The sequence below is a fragment of the Leopardus geoffroyi genome, chromosome D2 (assembly GCF_018350155.1).
Source record: "Leopardus geoffroyi isolate Oge1 chromosome D2, O.geoffroyi_Oge1_pat1.0, whole genome shotgun sequence".
Lineage (NCBI taxonomy): Eukaryota > Metazoa > Chordata > Mammalia > Carnivora > Felidae > Leopardus > Leopardus geoffroyi.
This window is the reverse complement of record NC_059334.1, coordinates 29810739-29833496: the sequence shown is the minus strand read 5'-3', so window position 1 is coordinate 29833496 and position 22758 is coordinate 29810739. Positions and strand designations below refer to the sequence as shown.

The 22758-nt window shown below is 38.8% G+C and overlaps 1 protein-coding gene across 6 annotated transcripts in view; it reads right to left on the bottom strand.

The window, feature by feature from the left end:
* Positions 1-22758, bottom strand: part of MYPN (myopalladin) — a 119796-nt gene that overhangs the window by 5784 nt on the left and 91254 nt on the right. For all 6 annotated transcript variants that reach the window (XM_045437568.1, XM_045437567.1, XM_045437564.1 and 3 more), the window contains 6 exons: positions 12919-13140; positions 11576-11725; positions 10335-10417; positions 9002-9128; positions 7550-7757; positions 5358-5523 (listed from right to left, as the gene is read on the bottom strand). In XM_045437568.1, the coding sequence (XP_045293524.1) occupies positions 5358-5523; positions 7550-7757; positions 9002-9128; positions 10335-10417; positions 11576-11725; positions 12919-13140 (956 nt within the window). The remainder of the gene's footprint in view (positions 1-5357; positions 5524-7549; positions 7758-9001; positions 9129-10334; positions 10418-11575; positions 11726-12918; positions 13141-22758) is intronic.

Here is a 22758-nt window from a genome sequence, read left to right as displayed (position 1 = left end):
GCAAATCAGCATGTTGTTTCCTTATGTTTCCTTGATATCAGTAGTTCTCAACCTTGGCTGCATATTGCAATCCTGGATAATTACGCTAATATTTCAGGCTGGGTTTAGCATGTTATATTAATGAGTTATATTAATTGATTAACTAATTAATTAATTATTTAAACTTTATGCCCAATGTGGGCTTGAACTCACGACCCCAAGATCAAGAGTCACATGTTGTACTGATTGAGCTAGCTAGGTTGCATTAACATAGACTGAAATGTTAAATCAAGAATATTTTCTGTGCTTGCTAAAGTTTTACCAGAGAAAAATCTTGACCTATGTAGACTTCTTAGATGCCAAAATTCTGTAAAGCTTGACAGTTACAACATCCTCTGGGACAAATTCATTTTATTGTGAAAAAATAATTCTCAGTAGAAACTTTTGTACACAAGCTGCCTTTGTTTGCTTGCCCCTCATGGAGTAAAACCAAAATGGCAAAGATAAGGTTGGTTAGAGGAAATCTAGCAAGATACCCACTTTTGGTAACTGGATCCTTAGTTTCTTTCCTTTTCCTCCCTTCCTTCCTTCCTAAGTAGGCTTCACGCCCAGGATGGAGCCCAACATGGGGCTTGAACTCATAACCCTGAGATCAAGACCTGAGCTGAGATCAAGAGTTGGATGCTTAACCTACTGAGCCACCCAGGCACAGCCTTAGTTACTTTAAAAAAATTTTTTTAACGTTTATTTTTGAGACAGAGAGAGACAGAGCATGAACGGGGGAGGGTCAAAGAGAGGGAGACACAGAATCTGAAACAGGCTCCAGGCTCCGAGCCGTCAGCACAGAGCCCGACGCGGGGCTCGAACTCACGGACCGCGAGATCGTGACCTGAGCCGAAGTCGGCCGCTCAACCGACTGAGCCACCCAGGCGCCCCCCCCCCCCTTAGTTACTTGAAAAATAACCATGTAGTGATGGATAGAGAAGGAGTTACTGCCTTAATGTTTTGTTTTGCTTTATCTTATTTTAGCATTTTACTATCAAAGGGGTTTTCTGTGTACTAATATGACTGAAGACACATGACAAAAAATGCAAGGTCTTCATTTATTCTGTGTACATTTTTTTTTTAATTTTTTTTTTCAACGTTTATTTATTTTTGGGACAGAGAGAGACAGAGCATGAATGGGGGAGGGGCAGAGAGAGAGGGAGACACAGATTGGAAACAGGCTCCAGGCTCTGAGCCATCAGCCCAGAGCCCAATGCGGGGCTCGAACTCACGGACCTCGAGATCGTGACCTGGCTGAAGCCGGACGCTTAACCGACTGCGCCACCCAGGCGCCCCCTGTGTACATTTTTAAACTTAAAACTTAAAGTTTTTAACAAAATCAGAAATTAAAGAGGAGAAATAACAACGAACCCCACAGGAATACAAAGGATTATAAGGGAATATTATAAAAAATTGCATGCCAACAAATTGGACAATCTAAAAGAAATGAATAAATTCTTAGAAACATAGAACCTCCCAATACTGAATCAGGAAGACATAGAAAATTTGTACAGACCAATCACCAGCAATGAAATTGAATCAGTAATCAAAAAAACTCCCAAGAAACAAAAGTCGAGGATAAGATGGCTTCACAGGTGGATTCTACCAAACATTTGAAGAAAAGTCAGTACCTCTTCTCAAACTATTCCAAAAAAAAAAAAAAGGTTGGTTAGATGAAATCTAGCAAGAAGGAAGGTAGGCTTCCAACTTCATTTGCTGAGGTCAGCATTACCCTGAACCAAAATTGGATAAAAATACTACAAAAAAAGAGAACTAGGGGTGCCTGGGTGGCTCAGTCGGTTGGGCATCCGACTTCAGCTCAAGTCACGATCTCACGGTTTGTGAATTCAAGCCCTGCGTCGGACTCTGTGCTGACAACTTGGAGCCTGGAGCCTGCTTCAGATTCTGTGTCTCCCTCTCTCTTCCCTTCCCCAGGTCATGCTGTTTCTCTCTGTTTCTCAAAAATAAATAAACATTAAAAAAAAAAAAAAGGACTGCAGGCTAATATCTCTGATGAACATAGATGCAAAAATCCTCAAAAAAATAATAGCAAACTGAATTCAACAATATATATTATGATCGTGATTCCACGATCAAGTGGAATTTATTCCTGGCTTGCAAGGGTGGTTCAATATTCACAAAACAATCAATGTGATATATCACATAAACAAGAGATGGATAAAAACCATATGATCTTTCCAATAGATGCAGAAAATGCATTTTACAAAGTACAACATCCATTCATAAATAGGTTTAGAGGGAACATACCTCAACATAATGAAGGCCTTACATGAAAAACCCACCACTAACATCATACTTATCGGTGAAAAACCAAGAGGTTTTCCCCTAAGGTTAGTAGCAAGACAAGGATGTCCACTCTCACCACTTTTATTCAACACAGAACTGGAAGTCCTGGCCACAGCAATCAAATAAGAAAAAGGAATAAAAGGCATCCAAATTGGTAAGGAAGTACAATCTTCACTATTTGCAGGTGACATGATACTATATATAAAAGACACTAGGGGTGCCAGGGTGGCTCAGTCAGTTTGGTGTCTGACTTCGGCTCAGGTCATGATCTCATGGTTCATGGGTTTGAGCCCCAAAATAGGCTCTCTGCTGACAGCTCAGAGCCTGGAGCCTGCTTTGTATTCTGTGTCTTCCTCTCTATCTGCCCCTCCCCTGCTTGCACTCTGTTTCTCTCTCTCTCTCAAAAATAAACATTAAAAAAAAAAATCCTAAAGACTCCACTAAGAAACTACCGGAATTGTTAAATTAAGTCAGTAAGGTTGCAGGATTCAAAATCAATATACAGAGATCCATTGCATTTTTTAAAAACACTTTTTAAAGTAAGCTCTACATCCAATGTGGGGCTTAAACTTACAACCCCAAGATCACCAACTGAGTCAGCCAGGCACCCCCTGCATTGCATTTACATATACTAATAATTAAATAGCAGAGAGAGAAATTAAGAAAACAATCCAACTTATAGGTGCACCAAAACAAAAACAAAAACAAAAGAAACCCTAGAAATAAACTTAACCTAGGAGGTGAGAGACCTGTACTTTGAAAACTATAAAACATAGATGAAAGAAATTGAAGACGACACAAACAAATGAAAAAATATTCCATGCTCATGGATTGAAAGAACAAATATTGTTAAAATACTCATACTACCCAAAGCAATCTACAGTTAGATGCAATCCTTATCAAAATACCAATAGCATTTTTCATAGAACTAGAACAAATGATCCTAAAATTTGTATGGAACCACAAAAGACCCCAAATAGCCAAAGCAATCTTGAAAAGAAAAACAAAACTGAAGGTATCACAATCCCAGATTTAAAGTTGTACTACAAACCTGTAGTAATCAAAACAGTATGATACTAGCACAAAAATAGACCAATAGATCAATGGAACAGAATAGAGAGCCCAGAAATAAACCCATGATTATATGGTAATTAATCTTTGACACAGGAGGCAAGAATATGCAAGGGAAAAAGTCTCTTCAACAGATGGTGTTGGGAAAACTGGACAGCTACATGCAAAAGAATGAAACTGTATTACTTTCTTACACCATACACAAAAATAAACTCAAAATGGATCAAGGCTTTATGTGAGAACTGAAACCATAAAAATCCTAGGAAAGAGCATAGACAGTAACTTCTCTGACATCAGTCATAACAGCATTTTTCTAAGTATGTCTCCCGAGGGAAGGGAAACAAAAGCAAAAATAAACTATTGTGATTACATCAAAATAAAAACTTCTGCATAGCAAAGTATACAATCAGCAAAACTAAAAGACAACCTACTGAGTCGGAGAAGATATTTGCCTATGACTTATCTGATAAAAGGTTAGTGTACAAAATATATAAAGAACTTAATACAACTCAACACCAAAAACCCCAAATAATCCAGTTAAAAAATGGGCAGAATACATGAACAGACATTTTCTCAAAGAAATGCAGATAGCCAACAGACACATCAAAAATGCTCAACATCACTCATCATCAGGGAAATGCAAATCAAAACCACAATGAGATATCACCTCACACCTGTCAGAATGGCTAAAATCAACACAAGAACCAGCAAGTGTTGATGAGGATGTGGAGAAAAAAGGAACCCTTGTGCACTGTTGGTGAGAATGCAAACTGGTGCAGCCTCTGTATGGAGGCTCTTCAAAAAATTAAAAATAGAATCACCATATGATTCAGTAATTCCACTACTGGATTTTTATGCAAAGAAACAAAAATACTAATTTGAAAAGATACATGAACCTGTATGTTTATTGCAGCATTATTTACAATAGCCAAAATATGGAAGCAACCCAAGTGTCCATTGATAGATGAATGGATAAAGAAGATGTGATATGTATATATATATATATATATATATATATATATATATATATATATATACACACACACACACACACACACATATGCGCGTGCATGTGCGCGCACACACACACAAACACACACACACAGGAATATTACTCAACCATAGAAAAGAATGAAATCTTATCATTTGTAATAACATGGATGGATCTAGAGAGTATAATGCTAAATGAAATAAGTCAGTCAGAGAAAGACAAATACCATATTATTTCGCTCATACGTGGAATTTAATAAAAAACAAAGGAATAGGGGCGCTCTGGTGGCTCTGTCGGTTAAATGTCCGACTTTGGCTCAGGTCACGATCTTGAGGTTCATGAGTTTGAGCTCTGCATAGGGTTCTGCGCTGTCAGCACAGAGTCTGGAGCCTGCTTTGGATTCTGTGTCTCCCTCTCTCTCTGCTCTTCCCTTGCTGGCACTCTGTCTCTCTCCCTCTCAAAAATAAATAAACATTAAAAAAATAATTAAAAAAACCCCAAAGGAACAAAGGGAAAAAAGAAACAAACCAAAAACAGACTCTTAACTATGGAGAACAAACTGATGGTTTCAGAGGGGAGGTTGGTGGGAGGATGGGGGAATAAAGGAAAGGGTTAAAAAGTACACTTATCTTGATAAGCATTGAGTAATGTATAGAATTGTTGAGTCACTATATTATCCACCTGAAACTAATATAATGCTGTATGTTAGCTATACTGAATTTAAAATTTTTAAAAACCCACTAATTAATCTGGAAAAAAATTAAGGTTTGAAACTGTGGGACATCTGTATTATGGACTGTCCTTCAGGAACAAAAAGAAATTCTTGATATGTACAATGATGTGGATGAAATTCAAATGCATCATATTGGGTGACAGACAGATTCAAAAGACAACAGACTTATTTGGGTGCCCAGGAAGCCCCACTGAGTTTGGAAGTCCCTTTGAATGTGGAAGCAGGCTCTACCTGATCCTCTCTCTGGTGAAAGGGATGGTTTCGTTGTCCTTCTTCCAGTAGAACACGGGTGGCGGCATGCCTATCACACGGCACTCCAGCCTCACTGGGTGGCCTTCAGGAACGCCGCTGTTCTGCAGTTTCTCCAGGATCACAGGTGCTTTCTTCACCTCTTTGGCTGAATGAGAAGAAGGGCCATTCTTGTTTGAATAGTAACCTTGGGGTTCATGCTTCAAACTCATTACAGTTAAAGAATTTAGCAGAGTAGGCACCCCCCTCCCCGACTTTACCTTCTCTTCAGAACACTTTTTACCTCTCTAAGTGAAGATCGCTGTCTTGATAAAAGCTCCAGAAATGATTTAAAAAGAAATAATGAAACTTTCACTTTGTATGAGAGACAACATTCAAGGGCCTGTGCTGCACATGGGGGATGCGAATAGTGGGTGTGGAATTTAAAGAGTTTCTTTTATTCTCAGCAGTAAATTTTGAGAAACAACAGACTTTAAATACTAAATATATCCTTTCTCTTTTCTAGAGGAGTTTATTTTGTGAAAGTCATATTAATTTTCCCTCAACTTTTATTTCGAAGAAGTTTATAGCTACAGAAAAGAAGTACACTACATTTTACAAATATTTGAAAAGTGTGTATTTATTGTTTTTGAGAGAGAGAAAGAGTGCAAGTGGGGGAGGGGCAGAGAGAGAGGGGGACAGAGGATCCAAAGTCGGCTCTGGGCTGACAGCAGAAAGCCTGATGTGGGGCTTAAACCCATGAACTGCAAGATCATGACCAGAGCCAAAGTTGTACACTTAACCGACTGAGCCACCCAGGCACCCCAAGAGGTACACTACTTAAACACACACACACACACACACACACACACACAAACACACACACACACACACATTATGCTTCCTAAGGAGGCCTTTTTTGGGCAAAGATACCTCATATTTCAGGATTCCAGAGTCAATATTTGCAAAATAGTGGGGGGAAAAATGAAAGCTTACAGTTAATATGTCCTTGTAGAATGAGCTTTTCCTACTCTGTTGGGAGGAAAAAATTAAGAGTGAGAAAAAGAAAAAGATATATGGGGCAAGCAGCCACTAACCTATAGACAGGATAGCATGCTGAAGCCATCCTTGTTTCTGGTAGGGGCCACACATGGGAGAAAGCTCAGCACTAGAATTCATGTATTCTGAAATCTAGTTTTGGCTAGACTCCTGCCCTAAGGGCTGGTATCAACCAAGTGATGATGACTAGTCATTATTTGTAGGCATTACAGTATTTTGTTTATATCATCTCGTAAGGTAAAGGTTCATTTGCTTAGTTATCAACTCAACATTTGGTGAGCACCGTTCATGTTCTAGACACTGAGTCAGACACTCAAGATACACCAAAAAAGTCAGAATGTCTGACTTTAGAAGCTTACAGTCTCTTCAGGAAGGCAAAACAGTTACATAGAAGGCTGTAAGTGCTCTGAAGAGCCCCTCCTTTTCTTTAAAAAAAAAAAAAAAAACTTCTTTTTAATGCTTATTTTGAGAGAGAGAGCAAATGCGAGCTGGGGAGGGACAGAGAGAGAGAGAGAGGAAAAGAGAGAGACAGAATATGAAGCAGACTCTAGGCTCTGAGCTGACAACACAGAGCCCAACACAAGGCTTGAACCCATGAACCGTGAGATCATGACCTGAGCTGCAGTCGGACACTTAACCGACTGAGCCACCCAGATGCTCTGAGCCCCTCCTTTTCCAAGTGCTATGGAAACAGAGGAGGATGTGCCTTGGTGGTAATGTTTGAATTAAGCCTTTGACAATGTGGAGGTGGTTCCTAGGCAATGAAGGGCATTCCTGGTAGAAGGATCACTGAAGCAAAGACATGGAAGCTTGGGGTAGGGCCAAGATTCTAGTGTGTTCCAGGAGTGATGAACATAGGGCAAGTGACTTGGATTTAGTGATAGTCAATTAACTAATGAATTGATTGATTGATTAGCTATTACAATGACTCCCACACAAGGTACCACATTATGTGTTTTAGCTTACTGATATGTCTTTGAAAGCAATGTAGGAAATAATGGCCCTTACTACATGAAGGAGAAATTGAAATGAGGTTTGGTGGGGCAAAGGACTAAGGAATTCTGTCAGAGGCTGTGCACATTTGGGCAGCAACTTTGAAGGGAGTTATGTTTAGGGGCCCCAGCAGCAAACCTTACCTACTACAGTGAGCTCCAGACTAAAGGAATTCTGTCCAGTTTTGTTGGTGGCAACGCATGTATACGTCCCCGCATCACGTTGAGTGAGTGGGTCAATGAGCAGAGAGTGGACTCCAGTCTCCCTGACCAACATCTTGTGGGAGGCATCTGGTAGCACAGGTTGGCCATTGAGCAGCCATGTCAGCTCTGGGGGCGGTAAGCCACTCACCTAATAAAGAACAGGACAGCTGAGGCAAATGGCAGACCGATGACAGGGGGATTTATTTGGTGGCTGAATTCTTTATCCTTGTCTGGCACCAAATAGTGAGAAAATACATGGGGTGTATTTTCTACAGGGGCATCAGGACAAGAGGGGTCTGGAGGGATGACTGCATTAATTTAAACTGTATAGTATTTTGACCCCAAATCAGGTCATGATTATATCCTAGATTAGAATAAATAAGAAAAAATTAAATAAATAGGTAAAATAGGACTGCCACGTCAGTTTCACAGATGGTATATTGCTTACATACTAACAAGCAAGAGGCAGCCAAGAAAAGGGCAGACCTTAAACTAGAGTTCTCAAACCTTGCTGTATATTATGATCAAGTGGGGAGCATTTGAAAATATTAATGCCCATTTACTATATCAAGTCAGAATCTCTGGGGACGGGACCTGGAATGGGTATCTTTTAGGGTTTAGCATGGAAGAAGTAACAATCAATCCCGAATATTATTTAGGCAGACATTGGCAGAGTAAGAGCCGCCTGGAGAAGTGGATTCCATGAATGCTTAACCTCAAGCCTTTACTAATTTGCATCTAAAATTTCCACAGCATTCTGATCTTTGGGGTGAAAGAGGTGACTTAAGTTTCTCTCCATACTGAGAGATCTCCATGTAGCTCAACTGAATATAGTTTCTGGTTGAAGAATTAGAATGTAGAATAGCTAAAGGTGGTGGCTGTTGATTAGTATGAGAAACCAGCTTTGATTTTCATAAACCACCTTGGAGCCATCTTTTCATGATTATAATTTTTTTCAAAGTCTATATATCACAGCAATTCACCTCAAGGATACAAAAATCACAGTTTTGGCTTTATAGTAATAAAGACTTTCCAGGAACCACATGGAAAATATCTGAATTATATCAATCAATCACCTCTTTGATTGTCTTTTATAAATTCAGAGTTAACTTGATACAATACCAATGTAATTTTTTCCCAATGAAATCTTATTAAGATATAAAGATTTAAAAATTTCATGAAATTCTTTTGTCTGGTATTAAATGCTCTGTAAAAGCCTTTTGAGAAAAGAAGTGATCTATCTCCCTTCCCCAGTCCCCCTTTCCCAAAACAAAACAAAAACCAACCCAAAACAAAAAATAAACACAAAACAAATACAAACAAAAGTAAGTGCAAACGAACAAATGCAAAATGTGAACAGATCTGGAACCAAGGATGGCTATTAGAGTCTACCTTACAGTCCAGTCGACACAGGCGCCCCTCGTGAGCTACCATATCCCCAGGAGCCTGCAGGAAATGTGGCCGGAAAAAGCGTTCCTGTAGGGGCTCTTTGTCTCTTTCTTGTACTCGGGACCTTCCTCTATAAAAACAAGCATGTTCAGGCATTAAACATAGAAACCAATTTATAAACTTATGACAGCAGGCATTTAGGCTGGGCTATAGAGCCTAGAGAACAGATATTTTTTGGGGGGGTGGGGTGGGGAAGGAGGTCGCTCTACGTAAACAAATAATAAATAACAAATAATGGTGTGGAGCTGAGGTAAAAAACAAAGTGGTAAGCATTTCATACACGTAGGATTATCTTGTGAGATCTGTAATCAAATAAACAGGCTTTAGCTTCTTTCTCTTTGAAGTCATCCTGGGTTAAGTGGCTCAGCTCTTCTTGCCTTGGCTTTGACCAGTTGTTCAAAAGTTTCAAAATAAACAAATAAATCAGTATTCAAGCTGAATCTCAAATGAGAGCCAAAAGACAAGTCCTGTTTATTACCCAGAACAAGGCAGCTGCAATCCCTGTGTCTCTAAGTAATAAAATTTAACCTGGCTATAAATTATGGCAGACTATTAAAGATGATCATGAACTTAAACTGGTTAAGATGGACTCACAGTAACAGCTGTTCTTGAAGAAAAAAAAAAATGAAGAAGAAGGTATAGTTGCAGTGGTGATGAAATACTGTATCTGAAACGTGGGTCACTATTTTTGCTCCTTTGGTAAGTCAAATATAATTCATCCATGTCAGCAACTGTGGAATGCTCTGCTAAGACTTAGTGGCACCATAAGACTCAAGGGGAAGCCAGGCTCTTAATTCTTAGTGGTTAGTAAAATCATGGAGGAAGAAAGCCAGTTGCTATATTAGAGGCAACTGTTATATTGGGGACAACAACAACAAGAATAATCAATCTATATACATATAATCATTAACAGTTTATATATTATTAAGGAAAATATGGCAATTTAATTCAAAGACTCTGGTTTTACATATTACCTGTACTGCTACTACTAATGGTTACAAATTTTGAGCCATTAAAAGTGTGCCACAGACCAGTGCTTCTCAAATATAATGTGCTTCTAAATCACTTCAGGATCTTATTAAAATGTACATTATGACTCTGTAGGTCTAGGGTGGGCTTGTGATTCCACATTTGCAACAAGTTCCCAAGGGATGCTGATGCTGCAGGCGAGGGACTACATTTTAGGTAACACTTTGTAGACCCAACACTTAGATGCTCATTGTGGTGGGTGGATGCTTGGGAAGGGCTAGAGAAGGGAGATTCTTACTGTCTTTACCTGTGAGACTGACCACCAGATGTTAGTCGACTACGAATGGGCAAACCTTGTACCATCAAGTGGCCAGAACAGCTGATTCTCCCCTGAGAAACAAAAATGAACAAGATTAAAAATAAGAAGACTTCCACATTTTTTTCAATTTATATAAATTTTTCTGTGCCAGAACATTATGAACCTTTTGGCAAACTATTAGGAGAAAGAAAACTTGGGGGTGGGAATGAAAATAATAAAATATGACTCCTTAGATCACTGTTAATATTTCAGGGGGGATTTTTAAGAACATTGTGATGACTTTCATTTTGAGCTTGGAAATGAACAGAGCACAGATGTAAAAAAATTTGAATTCTTGTGCACTTAACATTATCTGCAGCAACATGCAGAGACCCTGGACAAGTATATTATACTTTTCACAATAGAGATTATCCTCAAAACTAACATTTTAATAAGAAGAGTGGGTGAGAGTAGAAATTATAGTTGTATATTTTCTGTTCTAATAGTAGTTGAAGATATTTATTCTGCCATATCTCTTAAGGGAATTTTAAGTCTTGATCCTTGATCTCATTCAGAAAAGGAAAGTGAAAGATTATGGCTTTCCAACTTTTTTTTAAATATTTTTTTTTCAACGTTTATTTATTTTTGGGACAGAGAGAGACAGAGCATGAACGGGGGAGGGGCAGAGAGAGAGGGAGACACAGAATCGGAAACAGGCTCCAGGCTCTGAGCCATCAGCCCAGAGCCTGACGCGGGGCTCGAACTCACGGACCGCGAGATCGTGACCTGGCTGAAGTCGGATGCTTAACCGACTGCGCCACCCAGGCGCCCCAAGGCTTTCCAACTTTTACCAAAAAAAAAAAAAAAAAAAAAAAAAAAAGACATTATGGATTTGAGGAATATTTACAAGCCTTTTTGGAGTAATTTGCTTGCTCTCTAAAGAACAAAACAAATCTTTTGATAGAATGATTTATAGACTTTTCAAGAGAATCAACAAGTTGATAAGCACAAGATTTAGCCCAATACATTTGGGACACAGCGAACAGATACTACTAATGTCCTTTGACAAAGTCTGAAGGGTTGAATGACCCATCAATGGTCATTTTAAGCTGTGATACTGTGCTCTAGTTACACACAATCACAATGCTTCTATTCGTTTTCCTCAGCAATGCTTAGTAACTTGCACTTCTCAATGACATCAACTGCTCCTTCCTCAGAGTGCGGCACAGCGCAGGACCCTGCTTCTGCACCTGGGGGTTGGCAGCCATGATAGTGTAGTTGCCATCGTCGTCACTGGTGGTGGAGTCAATATGCAGAGAGCAGGTCCCATCTCCTTCTCGCCTCATTTTGCAGTGCTCATTTCTCTTTGAAATCTGCTTCCCATCTTTGAACCAGTAAACCTGCAATGAAAGATAATCAAGGAGAATCTACACTGTTCTGTACATCTTTTAAAGTAGGAAGTAGGGTGAGGCAAGGGCAGATTGCCATCTCTACAAGTGACCCATCTCTTATAAAGCACTTAGAAAAAAATTATAAAATATATTCAAATGACTGTATAATATACTGCTGAATTTGTACATATACAGCACTTAGGTCAAAATTCTGTATAACTTAGGATTGAGATCAAGCTTTTGGCTCTTTTTATCATATTTCATAATTGCTTAAAAAGCCACCGCAAGGACCAGACATGTCTCCAGAGGCAAAAGAATGAAAACCAGGAGGCTGAATTTTCCCCCATTGTCCTATTTACAAGCTCAAGTCTTCTACAGTTTCAGATCTCAGGGTCTACAGTAGCTTACCTTACTTGAAAGGTTAGTATGGTTTATCATACCAAGTGGAATGAGGCCAGGATTCACTTGTTAAATTTCTCATCTGGCTAAAATTTAAATAAGTATCTTTTTCATGTTGGGTTCTGCATGTATCAAGGAGATCTCTCAAAGACAGGAGGGTTAAAGTACTGATTGCAGCTGTTCTCCTCTACATTTCCTGGTTACCTAACCATACATGATAACAGCATGCTAATGTTTGTGAAAGTAGAGTGGAGAGATCCCCTACCACAGCCACACCGGGTGTAAATCCTTCTTTCAGATGATTGCCAAAAAAATCTGGTGACTCATAAGATTTTTCAGCAGCCAGTGATAACGATATGACATTTTCAGCATTTACCCACCTAATAGTAATGATACAAATATAGTTCACTTTGTGCAACAACAGGCACTTTGAGGGTATTCGACAAATGCTAAAAAAAAAAAAAAGAAAAAAGAAAAAAGAAAAAAAAGAAAAACATCAATTTGGTGAGTTTGGTGGTTGAGGGAATCAATAACCCAAAATGGAGGATTATGACTGAGAAGTTTATTTTAAACTTTTATTAAAATTCTAACTTACTTATAAATCAGATTTATTTTTGGCCTATTTAACGATCCTATCCCTGACTATCTCTTTTTAGTTAAATTATCTGGGCCTTGTTAATTTTCTGGTATTGATTTTTATTCCCTCTGTAGATACATCCCTAGAATCTGATAGGATTTTCTCAAAGGCACTGTCTACAGTTCTGTGCTGTTTGTTGGCCAACTGGCTGATCATCTTCCCCTACCTTTGGAACAGGTATCCCAACAATTTTGCAGGTGAATGTCACTGGAGAGCCTTCTGTAACACGGAAATGCTTGAGTCTTTTGTCAAAGATGGGAGCTATACACTTGCCCGTGGGGATCTCATCATGTTGGATTTCATCATCTGATTCATCAACAGGGGTACGTTCCAAGCGAAACTCTATTTCATTCATCAGCCTCTGCTCAAAGCTTGAAATTTTGTACTCCTGTCAAAATGGCAAATATGTTTAAATTTAAGTTCTATGGGTGAGAAAGAAGGTATTTATCAGTATAATTTACGGATGGAACTTTTTAAGATTCAGATTTATATCATGGAAACCCAATAAACCGGGCATGTTCCATTTCCGGTTCCTCACCATGGAGCACTAAAGGAGATGCCAATGTCTCTACTATAATCCCAAACTGCCTGAGTGAATCCTGATTCCTCACCTTGAGTATGGAGCCCCAGTAGCATCCTGTAGAGAAATGAAGATGGAATGTAATTTCCATTACTACTATTAATGTCTATTTCAATATGTAGAACTTCCCTATTTGATAATATGGCAAAACTATTCTGAACTGCATTCTGATGTACGCCTGCATCACCAACTTCCTGTCTCTACTGGACATTCCCATCTGCATACTTCCTGAAACCTGTCTTGAATAAATCTCCCTTGACACCATACCCATCTTCATTGCATCTCTCTACTCCCACCACAACAAAACTACTTGAAATAATTTTCTATTGTTACGGGATCATTTCCTTGTCACCCACTCTTTTGCTAATGTACTCCAATTAGGCTTATGTTCTCATTGTTCCACTGAGATTACTATTGTCAGGGTCTCCAAATTTGCAAAATCCAGTTGTCACTTATCTGTTCTTACCTTACCTGATCTCTCAGCAGCATTAGACAAAGATGGCTACTTTCTCCTTTTTGAAACATTTTCTTCTGTTTGTTTTCACAACATCATATTGGTTTCTCTTCTCTTTCTTTAGCTGCTCCTTATCAGTCTTTTTGCTAGCTCCTAATCCTAGGTAGGTGGTTTCATCTTATCTCACAGCTTCAGATACCTTCTGTATGCTGATGACTTCAAATCCATATCTTTAAGTCTGGTCTTTCCCCAGAACTCATATACCCGATAATCTGCTCTACATCATAAGAGTCATATACCCAATGATTGATTCTGTATCATGGCTTGGGTGCCCAATGGGCATCTCAAACTTAGCATGATCCAGACACTTGATTTCTGTCTCCCAGAGATGCACCTACCCTACTCTTCCCCATCTCAGGAAATGGTGCCACTATTAATCTATTTAGTTAAGTAGTTAAGCAGTGCTTCTCACACTGTCTTTGGTGAAAGTCAGGTTTTTAAAAATTTCCGATGTGTAGTTTTATAAAGTAAAATAAAAATGAATTACTAGCAAAATGAAATTTAAGACGTGTACAAAATTATTATATTCAACAGGTATAAAATTTCTCTTCCAAATTGCTATAAAAATTTCCTTTAAATTAAAAAAAATTTTTTTTAATGTTTATTTACTTTTGAGAGAGACAGAGACAGAGCTTGAGTGGGGGAGGGGCAGAGAGAGAGGGAGACACAGAATCCAAAGCAGGCTCTAGGCTCTGAGCTGTCAGCACAGAGCCTGAGAGGGGCTCGAACCCATGGACCATAAGATCATGACCTGAGTGGAAGTCGGACGCCCAACTGACTGAGCCACCCAGGCGCCCCTAAAAATTTTTTAAAAGTGTATTTATTTATTTTGAGAAAGAGAGCATGAGTGGGTGAGGGACAGAGAGAGAGAGACAGAGAGAGAGAGAATCCCAAGCAGGTTCTGCACTGACAGTGTCAGCGCTGACTCCTTCCCAATGCAGGGCTCAAACTCACGAAGTATGAGATCATGACTTGAGCCAAAATCAAGAGTTGGGTGCTCAACCGAGCCACCCAGGCGCCCACTATAAAAATTTCTTGATGGTTACACTCAGTTCCTGTTCTTATGTTAAGGTGGAGAGGTGATAGCTTGCAGACTGTCACGGGTCCTCAGACTACATTTTGAGTGTACCAAGTTAAACCCTAAATCTAGGACTTGTCCTGAATTCCTGTCACTCCCTCTCTCTGCCTTATTCAATGAAGCTTAAATGTCACTTCCCTAAAGCAGCCTTCCCAGTCCACTTCATCTAAATTAACTCCCCATTCTAATTCTCTACACAGTACTGGTTGCTATCTAGTATATTTCTTGTTTGTTTGTTGATTGAGTGATTAAATATCTCTAAGGATTAGAATGTTAGCCCCACAAGAGCAGAGATCTTGTTTATCTTGCTTCTCACTGTATCAGCAGCACCTGGAATAGTGGTCTGCCTCATGGAACGTGCTCAATGAGTATATGAAGAATGAGTGAATACGTGAATGACATGGGAGGGGGGCAATCGCTTGTTCCATTTATGCATCTTTGAGGAATCCAGAGACAGGGCTTGTGTTGAAAGTGAGACATTTTGTTAAGCTCATGACTCTAATTAGCCATAATTTTGTAATTTAGGTGAGCTCCTTGGAGATGGCAGTAGGATGCTCCTGAAATAGAATATGGAAGCACATGGCTGATGTACATCTGTCCTTAGTGTTAGAGTAATTGAGTTCAGGACCCACAAGGTGTATTCTCAAGCTATTAAATCACATTACTCATGTTCTTTTATTATTGTCTTATACACATTATCACCTGAATTTGTGTAGAATTGGAACTTAGGAAAAACACAGAATCAAATGTTTCTTGGTTTCAATTTCTTGAAACAAATTTTAAATCCTCTCTCAGCCACATCTCACCCTGAGTAAGCAAAACAAATCCACAGCTCTTTCAAGATAGAGAAAATGATTAATCTCCAGTTAAGCTTATTAATTTTCAATCAGATAGTTCAAACCAGTTAAAGTAAAAAATTGTTCACTTATATTTACTTGAACCCTAGTTTAAAAGTATTAAGAAACCTGGTTTAACAGTATTAGACTATTTTCTACATTATAGGAGCTTTTAGAAAGTTAGTAATTAAAGCTTCCAACTATCTATTAGGTTGAACTAAATGAAACTGACATTTTTGTAGGTCAACATGTAGAATTTTATATGATTCAACCTAATACTTCACAATGACTATATTTTCCATAAATATATTAAGTGACCCCCCAAATTTGAAATATTTCTTAGTCTTGCCAATTTAAAAATCACATGAAGAATATGTATTTCTTCTTCGTTGAATTGCATTTATGCTTCCAAATATATGTTATTTTTCTTTTTAGTAAATCTGTTTATTTTCTAGGATATTTAGGACTAAAACCAATGACTCATTTTATTTGATTACTATATGAGGTAAAGTGAGGTGTTAAACAGAAGCTTTTTATTATTTTATTTATTTTTTTAAAAAATGTTTTATTTACTTATTTTGAAAAAGAGAGAGTGAGTGTGAATGTGTGCATGAATGGGGAGGGGTAGAAAGAGACGGAGAGAGAATCCCCAGTTGGCTCTGCACTGTCAATGCAGAGCCTGATGCTGGGCTTGATCTCAAGAACCAAGAGATCATGAACAGAGCCGAAATCGAGTCAGACACTTAACTGACTGACCCATCCAGGTGTCCTGAGCTTTATTATTTTAAAAATTACATTTAAACAGATCTCAAACCTCATACACACACAGATGCTAGGGTTCAGAAAACCCTAGAGTTTTTGTGAAGGTGGCAAGACTTCATGTTCTTTTATTTAGAAGGTCTTAACCTTCTAAGGCTTCTCATCTTATTTCACTTAAGTCCCCAAATTCCCAGTCCATTCCATATCACCTCTAGCCACTTTTTCTTTCTTTCTTTCCCTATGTCCAGCATGGAGTCCAACACAGGGTGTGAGCTACGATCAAGAGTTGGACACTTAACCAATTGAGCCACCCAGGTGCCCCTAGACATTGTTTTAATGAAGTCCTTGCTCTAAGCTAAAGAACCTTCTCTGAAGCCTCTACTGCCTGAGCTGTAAGGGCTGGTAACTTCCTGGCTAAATATATTGTCAGAGTTATTTACTATGGGGAGAGATGAATTCTTGAAATTCTGTTTTGAAAGTATGAAGTAATTTTCCCAAAGAAGTGTTATTGTACATGGTGGTAAGTTATGATTATACCTAACATTCAGGAACACAATGGATGGTATATATGAGGCCTAAGTGTCTGACTGAGAATATAAATACCACATTGTCTCTATGTATTCCAAACTTGATTTTACCAAGTTGGGGCCTGATTTTGTGGAATTTATAAGTGTTTGAATGGATTTGATCCAAGGAACTACAGAGGCAATATGACTAAAATATGAATATTTTGTTTTACTATAAATGTATTCACATTGGTTATATATTTGTTATTTTGCCAACACTGCTAATTGGGAGGTCATGAAAACAACACTCAATGAGTTATTTAAAAAATACTACTCATAACTAGGTACTGAGGATACTGTCGCAACCAGATCTTAACTGGAAGTTTTTATTGAGGCACTAAGATGGGCTGGATGTCAGAAAACAAGTGGATTGGCAGACAAACTATTCTCCAGAAATTTCAAAGCAGGTGCTTACAGACAGGTTAGATGACTGAAACTCTTCACCACCATGGAGATACAAAGGAGTGAGGAGGGAGAAGATCCAGGGAGAGGTCTTTGGAGAGGGCCGTCTCTGCATCTCCTACCCCCACCTCCAGCCCAAGGGTTCCTGCCTTCATTTCAAGCTCAGTGAAGGAGGCTAAATGGACCCATTTGGAAAGCTTGCTTTGTTGTTGTTGTTGTTGTTTTTTACAGTGGGTTAGTATCTGACTCCTGCCTAAAAGCGCCAGAGTGAGGAGTGAGGCACCTTTTTGTCAGTGGGCAAGCTGAAGGCTGAGTAACCTTCACTCCTGCATTGTGTCAAGGCGGAGGACCTGTGATGGTTCCCGTCACGCACGCGTGGGCCACATACAAGACAAAGCCACTGTGGGGTCAACTTTTGTCTCTCCATGGCTGGGTAAAGGAGTCAGGGACAGCAGTTGGTAAAGTGGGGGAAGAGAGAGCAAAAAAGAGAAGAAGTTGGCCACACTTCCCTTCCTGTCTTTGGATTCACCGTTTGTAATAGTCCCTGGGTGTGGGGTATGGATGGGGGTGTTTGTGCGTGGGTTCTAATTTTTGAATAAGGATTGTAGTGGTAACTGTAGGCTGGGAATATTGTACTACTAGATCAAGATTGTATTTTGCAACAAAGTAACCATAGAAGCTTATAGGAACTAAATGTAGTCAAAACTGCTTTTGAGATTGCCTTATATTTGAGATTGCCAGGAGCAGGAGAAGAAATAGTCCATCCCATTGAATAAATGTAAGGGGATACTGGGAGAAAAAAAAATTCTTTTTACACATATTTGCTTAATGTACCAGGTATAAAATGTATAAATTAACAATAAGCAACAAACTAATACTGTAGGTCAAGGGTTTCCATGAAAGATTTCATAAAATATTTGGGAAATCAGAAACAGGAATAAGGAAACCATGCAGCTGTGTGGCAGGGGTAAGTGGCTTGTTGCTAAAGCACCGAATCTTTACATCTGAGATGGTATCAAAGAATACCACCCCCAAAGCAGAAATTGACGTCTTTTTGTAGTGCTTTGCAACCAAGAATTGGTATCTCAACTACCCCATCACACATAAATCAAGGTTGTCATTCCACGTTATGACTGACGGGACTCAGATTTTGTAAAGAAATTTGTAAACAGGGGCGCCTAAGTGCCTCAGTCGGTTGAGCGTCCGACTTCAGCTCAGGTCATGATCTCACAGCTTGTGAATTTGAGCCCCGCGTCGGGCTCTGTGCTGACAGCTCGGAGCCTGGAGACTGCTTCCCATTCTGTGTCTCCCTCTTTCTCTGACCCTCCTCTGCTCATGCTCTATCTCTCTCTCTCTCAAAAATAAATAAACATTACAAAAAAAAAAAGAAATTTGCAAACAAAAGCAATATGTTTTAGTTACATTTAGGTACTTCCTGCACTGTCTGCACAACGACTGTACTGCTGGTAGATGCACGCTTTGAATTTCCAGGGCTGAATTTATGTTGCCTTCTCCATTTTCCCTTGAGTTTTCTCTTTGTGAGTAAAAGCAGCAGTTTCTGCATTAGCTGCTTGTAAGTTATGTCTGTGCTCAAAGGAGAGAATATTTTTTTGTGTGAAGCTAACATTCAGTTAACACCAGAGTTTAATTTCAGTGTGTTTTCATCTTTTTTACTAAAGTTTTTAATGTTTATTTTTGAGGGAGGGAGAGAGAGAGAGAGAGAGACAGAGAATGAGCAGGGGAGGGGCAGAGAGAGAGGGAGACACAGAATCTGAAGCAGGCTCCAAGCTCCGAGCTGTCAGCACAGAGCCCGACGAGGGGCTCGAACCCGCAAACTGTGAGATCATGACCTGTGCTGAAGTCAGATGCCCAACCGACTGAACCACCCAGGCACCCCTGTTTTCATCTTTTTAATCCATTGATTGACATGGATTATTATCATAGGGTGGTATCCACAATTAGGCATAATCAGAATCTATATAGTCAAGTGAGTTACTTTCCATGGATAGGCAACAAATCCAAAATTTTCTATATGGTCAAAAGTTTCATTATCTTATCTGAAACTAATGTAAATCCCATAACTATGTCTGTGCCAGACATAACAGGGAGGCAGCAATGATTAAGACATCTACGAACCCCGGCTCCCAGGGAGACTGTGACTGGTGCATCCTGGATGGGTCCTTGGCAGATGACCACAGACACTTCACTAGCCCAGGGTCCTATTATGCTCAAGGTAAGCAACCTGAGGTCAATGGCTGTGTGGAATTCTTATTAGAAAAGGAATGGATAGCAAGAGTCACAAAATAGGGATTTTCATAAAGAATTCATAGAAAGAGATGAAAGAGATATGGTTTAAATAGAAGAAATGACTAAGCAGCTTAGAGAAGAAGGAGATTCGATGAACAAAAAGCATAGCAAGAATTAGGAACTTATTTTTTCTTTTGTCATACATTGCAGGATCTGGCAACCACAGACAGTTTTAAAGAGAAAGGAGCAGAAAAAAGAGATGGGAAGGTTTCCACGGAATGAGGTCAAGGAGGAAAGTTGAAATAAGACATTGAGAGAAAGAGAGAGAGAGTGTGTGTGTGTGTGTTTGTGTGCGTGTGTGTGCGCACGTGTGCACGAGTGTGTGTTTAGAAATTAACAATCACCAAATATTTACTGGGTGCATAAAATCATGTTAAGTCATGTGTGAATTAAGGTCATGAAACTTTCATTATTACATTTTGTGATCCTGGATTCCTTTGACCTCTCAGATTCACCTTGCTAACCTAAACCGTTTAAGTTTTATTGATGTCCACTGAAGATCCACTGGTGGTGAATGACACTCTTCAAAGTAAGGAATGATGCAGCCTAAAATCTAGAACTTGGGCACCTTTCTTGGCTTACCCTCAACTCAAAGAAAATTCACTGTCAGTTTAGAAAGCTAAACATTTTAATAAATATGAACATCGGAAAGGATGACACCTTTGTATCATGCAATGTTCTAGGAATCAACCAGCAAATGTCAATTGCTATTTACAAATATTATATAAAATGAGTAAGAAGGTAAATACTGAAATATTACAAAGAGAAATACAAGGTCATGGATATGTCAAAGAAAACCCATTTTCTAAAACATTAATTTAGAAGTTCGTGTTCTGGGGAAGAAATTGTAGTCAGTATTCATTGTTTAGGACTTAAGATTTATTTTCATGCTCAGCCTAATGTGACAATTCTAGACCACACAAATACTTGCTATTCTTCATTTGCTAGGAATAAAGTAGGGCCTGAGAGTCCAGATTTCTGGACCTAAAAGTTTTCAAAGCAAAATAAAACAAACGCGTATGCTTCAGAAGAAATCATTTGCTTCCCCCCTCATATATGTAGGCTAATATAGGAAGGAGAAAAACTGATCATTTTGATTACGGGTCCCCAGACTGTGGATATAGATGGCTATCAATATGCAAGTGTTTCTTTATGATTGGTTTCCACCTTCCTAAGCATATTTTCTTAACCCTAGCCAGCAGGCCACGGTACATTGCAGACAATATTCACATCTTCACCATCATTTCCCAAGGCAACAATGACAGTATTATAAAGTGGTCGTCATTTTATTCCCCAGAACTTGCTGTGAATCAAAATCTACCAACCTAATGCAAGCTTTCCATCTTAGAACCTTAGTTTCCTGAATTGCATTTATGCAGCTTGGTTTTCTTATCCATGGCATAGAACTCAGTCTAGGACCAATTCTGTAACTAAACCACCAAAGCAATTCTCAGAGTAATGATTCTCAGAAGAACACTGATGCATGTCACAGATATTCAGTAGTAAGATGCTTTTTGAAACCGTTTCTGCTGTTAGCCCTAAGGTTATTTCATGATGGAAGTTTAGTAATGAGTTCTGTTGGGTTTATGACACTCAACTCGTAGAAGTTTGTATTTACATGTTACTTACATTTCAGGTAATTAGGAGAAAAACCTACTTTGCCATGAGTTGGGTGGTGGATTAGCATGGATCTACCTACAGAGTAACTAAAAAAGTAAAATCAAACAGGTTGTGTGCTGGCCTGTTATCATTTTTACAGGGTTCTAATTGCTCCCTGAGTTGTAAAAGACATAGGCTGAACACAGCTCTGATTTCAGTGACACTTTGAAGGATTAACAACCCAAATGTGATGACAGTATTATAGGAAAGCAAATCTGTGTCAGAGCAACATTTATGAGACTTAAAGGTAATTGTCATAAAACTGAAAAAGGTTGCAGAGTTTCAGGGAAAATGTGACGTGTCCTGGAGACTAGGGCTCTAGTTCTAGTTCTGCCACTGACAATTTGACAACTGTGCCTCCGTTTCTCCATCTAGAAGATGGAAGAGAAGAATAGTTGCCTCCCAGAAACATATGTAGTTCGGTGGAATAATATGTGAGAAGCATACTCAATTATAACAAACTTAAATATTCTTCTTCAATTCAATAGTTTAAAGTCAATTTTAAAAGGATTTTAAGCAGTACATTTTCAAGAGAATCTACTTAGTAAAAATTGCCCAACATATAGCACAATTGTAAAATACTGTATATCCACGGCTCCACTAGAGGTAAAAGACAGAAACACTAAAGAAAACAGCATATGGTCGGGGAAATCTGGAGCCTTGTTTCCAGGGATCACTTATGCCACCAATTCCACAATATTTGGCATATAGTTTTTACTGAAATCTTATGTTATATTTCAAAATAGATTTGATTAGTTCCCACCTTGGGAAATAAACCAAGAATTAGGTTATTAAAATATAAACCTACATTTAAAAATTAACCATGATAGAAAATGTAAAAATAAATGGCTCAGGTAACAAAATAGTCTATTGTTCTTTTATCTGATGCTCACCTATGGCTTTCCTTTTGCTCCTTCAGTGTGAGCACTTACTAGTAAGCAAGGAGTTGTACAGGTTGAACTACAGGATATTGACTAATGTCTATTTCACATGATTCAACCTAATGTGAAGAATGAGGGGAACAGGTGAGCAGACCTCTAGCACATTAGACTGTAGGAGTCCGATAAAGGACACCATGAAGTTCCAGAGCTCTTTTAAGTCTAGATCATCTTATATATTGAAATATTTCAAAGATGTGATGGTATTTGCCAATACTGAGCTAAGGATTGCTGGCATGGCCAACAGACTATCTAGTCTCTCTCCTTCTTTGACATATTCCATTCTACATAAACACATATAAACAGTTAAATTGAGTTAACTACTGGGGTAATCAAGAACTATAGATCTATGTGGATGACTTTCCTA